This window comes from Lipotes vexillifer, unplaced genomic scaffold (genome assembly GCF_000442215.2).
Source record: "Lipotes vexillifer unplaced genomic scaffold, Lipotes_vexillifer_v1.1 scaffold184, whole genome shotgun sequence".
Lineage (NCBI taxonomy): Eukaryota > Metazoa > Chordata > Mammalia > Artiodactyla > Lipotidae > Lipotes > Lipotes vexillifer.
The window spans coordinates 1,509,400-1,514,496 of NW_006783561.1; the positions used below are offsets into that span (position 1 = coordinate 1,509,400).

Here is a 5,097-nt window from a genome sequence, read left to right on the forward strand (position 1 = left end):
TTCATTATGAAAGGTGTCCCCTCTGTGCTTTTCTTTCCCCCACCTTCCACCAAAAAGCCAAAGCATGCTCCAAAACAAAAACCAAATTTATTCAGTAGACACTTTAATTAAGAAATCCTATAAATCAGGACCACCACAATTTCAGACACTCCGGTGCGAAGTGTACGTCAATAGCTACATCTGGAGGATGAACAAGCCATTGAATCTTTAAAAAATTAGTTTAGCTCCTTTACAGTTTGGGGGTGGCACCTTACTTAAAGCACCGTCAAGTTTCATACGGGTAAAGCCTGCGGTTTCTCCTCTTGGAGAGTCCCATTTAAAAAACGGTTTCGGTCACTCACGAAGAGCTGGTGGAAGAAGGAAACTGAGAAGTGAAGACCCACGAAAGCTCAGGCCTATGGCTCCACAGAGGGCCAGAACAGAGCAGAAAACAGGGCCAGAACAGAGCAGAAAAACAGCCGGGGTCTCATCCATCCAGTGAAGACATCAGAAAGGGTGGAATAAGAAAGGCCAGCCGGGAGGACAGGAGAGACATAAGACATTGTTTATGCCTGTTTCTGAGAAAGCTCATGGCACGGCCAAGAGTGGCCTCACGGGAGGAGGAGGAGCTCTGGACAGAGGGAGAGCACAAGAGAAAAAAAAATAACTCCTCGCACAGCCCTCTCCACCTGTGTGTCCTCTGGAGACGCTAGGAGGTGGCGAAGCACAGACAGGGCTCTTCTTGGAGCAAGAGAAAAAAGAGCGGACAGTTAGCTCTCCCAGGAAGCCCACAACCTTCCGTCCAAGCACACCGTGACCTTGAAACACAGGTGGCAAGGTCAAGTCATTTAAAAGTCCACATCCACCTCGACCCACCTTCAAAATTCTCCACCTCCCTACCCCCGACAACTGGAGCTCACATCTCCCACCTCGACGAGTCACCGATGTGGTGGGAGAAAGGGGGCAGGCGATGCCAACCCACCCACCACCAAGCTTTTACATTCTTCTTCCCTCTGGAATTTCTTTGCACAGCAATTGTAGCACCATTTTCACTAAGTTCCTCCACCGGAAAATAAAATGTATTCGTGTCATCAGTTTTCAAGTATTCTTACAAAGCCCTCGCGATTCTCGCCCCTTGGAGCCGTATCTTTAAACAATCCAAGCACACGACACCCCCAAGGGTTAAGTCAGATACAAGTTGATGCAAATAGCTGCCATAGTTCTCCCAGTTTTATCCCAGGTTCCTGTCCCCGAGGTGGCCGGGGAAATTCTCACGCGACACGGACGCGCCCTGGCCCGTGCATTTCTCCACGCTCAAGTTTTCGCCGACAGCCTCGCCGGGGCGGGTAACTTCTCGGCTTGAGGTCTCTCCCCACGCGCCTCCTTGCAGCCTAGGCGGTCGCTCCCAGGACGGCAACGGCGGCTTCAGCTCAAGGTTGGGGAAGGCACAGGACGCCGTTGGGTCCCCGCAGCGGCTTCTTCCTCCTCCAGGGGCCCTGGGTCAGTGCAAGGCGCCGGAGGGCTGAAGGGCGACAGGGTCCGGTCGGCTGCGGCTGCCCCCGGGTCCGGGGGGTGCCGCGGGGCCCGTGGCTGCCACCGCGGCGACGGCTCGCTGGAGCCTCCGCACGGCCTCCTTGATGAGGTTCCCCGAGAGCACCAGCTGCTGCAGGAGCCTGTGCGGGTCGTCGTCGTTGGCGCGCGCCCCGGCTGGGGGCCATCGTCGCTGTTGCAGGCGGCGGGAGGCGACAGCGCCCCGCAGCCATCCTCGCCGGCACGGCCCGGGCAGCGCGCTGGGGCTTGCGGCGAGCTCGGCCACAAAGTAGGGCGCAGCCCGGCCCCGCACCCGGCCGCGGTCCCCGAGGGCGCAGCGCAGGGCCCCCGGGGGAGCCGGACCCCCAGTCTCGGCCGACGCGGGCGGCAGAAGCAACGGCAGAGCCGGGGCTCGGGCCTTGTCCGCCCGCACCACCGCCGGGGGTCGCGGGGGCTGCAGTGGCGGCCCCGGGGGCGCGCACGGGGAGGCAGGGCGGTCCCGCGCCGCGTCCAGCTGCAGCGTCTCGCCGATCTGGGCCACCAGCCGGTCCACCTCGCCCGAGCCGCCCAGAGTCACCGACTGTTCCAGTAGGAGGAAGCTGTCCTCCTCCTCCTCCTCCTCTTCCTCGCCGGCTTCCTCTTCCTCCTCCCTCCGGCACGGCATGGCCCCCCGCGCGGGCACCCGGAGCTCTGCGGGAGTCGCCGGCGGCTCGGCTGCCCCCGGGGCTCGGTGGGCCGCGGCGGAGCCGGGCGTGGTGCTGAGGCCGAAGCCGGAGCCGGGGCGGACGCGGAAGCCGGAGCCCGCCAGGCACTCTCGCCGCGCGCCAGCAGCCGCGGGAGCCGGAATCCTACCGGCTCGGGTTGATTTGTAAACAATGGGTGACGTCGCCGCCGGCCCCTACCACCGCGCCGGGGCGGGGGGGACAAGCGAGGAGGTGGCGCAGCGCGGGCCTTCACGGGCAGCGCAGGGCCGCGGCCGGAACCTTCTTGTGTCTGCGCTGTGTGTTTGCTTAGGAGGGGATCTGGGGCATGGGGAGAGCTTCGTACTTCCCCGGCCGGATTAGCAGCACAGGACTATGGAGACTCTGAGGTGGCCTCGATTGGATTCTCCCACTAACTGACACACCCACCCACACACCCAACCACTCATCCTCCGACGCTTCCTCCCTCCCCACGTGTCAGCAAGACTTGGGCGGCCCTGCTCCCCCTCCCGCGCACCCGCAGTCAGCGGGGCCCGGGAGTGGTGGGGGAGGGGCGGGCCCTGCGACCAGCTGGCTTGGGAGGGGTGGGGCTGGGGAAATTGGGGGCGGGGAGGAGGACTTCGCAATGGAGGGCGGAATCGCCCTGAGGTGGAGTCTAGGAGCCTGCTCCCTCCGCCTAGTCCTCAAGCGCTACGGCCCAGCGCGAGAGAAAGACGCGCCACCGCCTGGCTAAAGAAGAGCTGACTTTGTTCATTAAAAAAAAAAAAAAAAAAAAAAAAAGCCGCGCGGCCAATAAAAAAAGATTTAAATAGAAATATAGGGCGATGAAAAAGAACTCTCTAATCATAGGATTCAAACATGGTTCACATATTAAAAGTTTTTCTTTTCCAGCCTTTTTCTATAAAAGTGTTATACAAACAGCCACTCGTATACAACGTTATACACTTTCCCACTAGCATTATCCCGTAAACGGTGTTCGTGTTATTGCATGCGCCCTGAGAACATGTAATGATTACGCAAGTTTCCATTAAGTGGCTGTACCATAATTTACTAAATAATTCCTGTAACGTTTGCAGTTTACCTAATTTCACCGCTGTAAATAAGTGCGTGACTAACATTTTTGTGTGTAAAACTTTTTCCGTGTTGATTCTTTCCTACGAACATACTCCCAGGAATGGAAATTCAGGTCAAAGGATATGGATATTTTAAGGTTTCTGATAAATGTACCAAATGGCTTTCCAACAGTTGGGTAAATTTACTCTCTCATCATTCATGTGTAAGCATACATTATTCGTTGCGCCTTCACTAATATTAACACTTGAGTATTATAGTTATTGTTCTGATTTTGTAGGTGAAATGGATCTCATTTCAGTATTTATTTCTTTGCCTTTAGTTAGGTAGAGTAGTTTTCTAAATGTTTGTTAACCAACTGTACCTTCTTTTTTTGTGAATAGTTCTCTAATAAGTTTTTCCTTTTGATTTTTTCTTTTGTGTTTGCGTGACTCCTCTACATGCCAGAAGTTAACTCTTTTCTTTCATATTTTGCTGTGACTATTTCTTCGGTTTTTGTTGGCCCTGTGGAGTTTTTTTTTTTACTAAAACTTAAACTTTAATATAGTCAAATCTACATAAAGTACCTTCCTTTGAAACTTCTAACACAATGCTAGATGTAGTCTTCTTGCCTCCAGAAAGTTATTAAATATTACGTTCTATTTTCCTGAGATTTTTCTAGTGCCTTGATTTTTTTCAAATCCATCTGGATTCATTTTGGTCACTGGTGCAGGGAGATGATACGATTTTTTTCCCACCACAGAGCTTGTCAGGCAGGGCTGTAGTTCTTCAGGACAGAGGTGTTTGGGCACTGTAAACACAAGCTCTGCCCTGAGCAGCTCCCAGCTGCTGGTTAAGCCAAAGGTTGTAAGGACTGGGTGGGGCTGGGAATATTATGATCAGTCTGTGTGTGAAGTCAAGAAAAACCTTGAACAGGTTGTACCAAGACCTAAAGAGATTCAAGTCTCATTCCTGCCACGTATGGGTGGTGTGGCTCCTGGCAAATCAGTTTACAAGCGAAAACACATGTAAAATGGAAAAAATAATCCCAGCCCTGCCTCCCTCTGAGGATTGCTTTCAGGATCAAATAAGATAATGGGAGCAGGCTTTGTCAGGCATTACACAAATGTAACGCGGGATTAGGTCCAATGGTTTACTCACAGAGGCCTGGCTTAATTCCAGCGATTCCCTGAGGGAATCAGCTAATATATTCATGATAAAGTTTCCCCCTTACAGCCCACTAAGTAAAACGTACCCCCAAGGCATTACTTCCTTGAACCTGCCTTGTCCCTGAATTCTGCCCCGGGACCACCCTGACCTGGGATTGATTAAGGCCTTCTTGAAGTCAGTCCAAAGGCTCCCAAATCCCAAGGTGTGACCCCTACAACTAGTTCTGCAGGTTTTGCTGACAGATCCTTTCCCAACAAGCAGCCTTCCTCCTGCATCTCTGTGGAGGGCTCTTCACACGCTTTACTGATGAGGACTGAAAGCCATTTCCCCCAGAGAGTGATTTTCATTTTCATTCTGATGGTACTTACTGGAGAATTTCAAGGGGAATGAAAATTAGGGGAGGGCTTATGGATTTCAGCAGAGTTAAATAAATGGGATTTTTTTTTCTCCTCTCTGTAAGATGATGCCTGCCTGTAAGTAGAGAAAAGCAGTTTTATGCTCCATTGACTTTAAACATTAATGGAGCTGGTGTAGCTATTGTCTCTAACCCAGCATCCCTGGAAGTCGTTTTTCTTTTCTTGTCAGGGTAATTCCCATAGTGTTCTTAGTACTAAAGGAAATGGAGCTGAGATGGCATTCTTTTAAAAATCTTCCCTTTGTAATGTTG

At 52.7% G+C, this 5,097-nt stretch overlaps 1 protein-coding gene across 1 annotated transcript; it reads right to left on the bottom strand.

Moving 5' to 3' along the window:
• Positions 1-1,480: 1,480 nt before the first annotated feature.
• FRAT2 (FRAT regulator of Wnt signaling pathway 2) lies at positions 1,481-2,173 on the bottom strand. Its single transcript, XM_007456242.1, has one exon. It carries the CDS (start codon positions 2,171-2,173, stop codon positions 1,481-1,483), a length of 693 nt encoding a protein of 230 aa, XP_007456304.1.
• Positions 2,174-5,097: the final 2,924 nt, after the last annotated feature.

What these genes read in the sequence shown, in the direction of transcription:
- FRAT2 (XM_007456242.1), bottom strand. Translation starts at nt 2,173, where the DNA reads ATGCCGTGCCGGAGGGAGGAGGAAGAGGAAGCCGGCGAGGAAGAGGAG.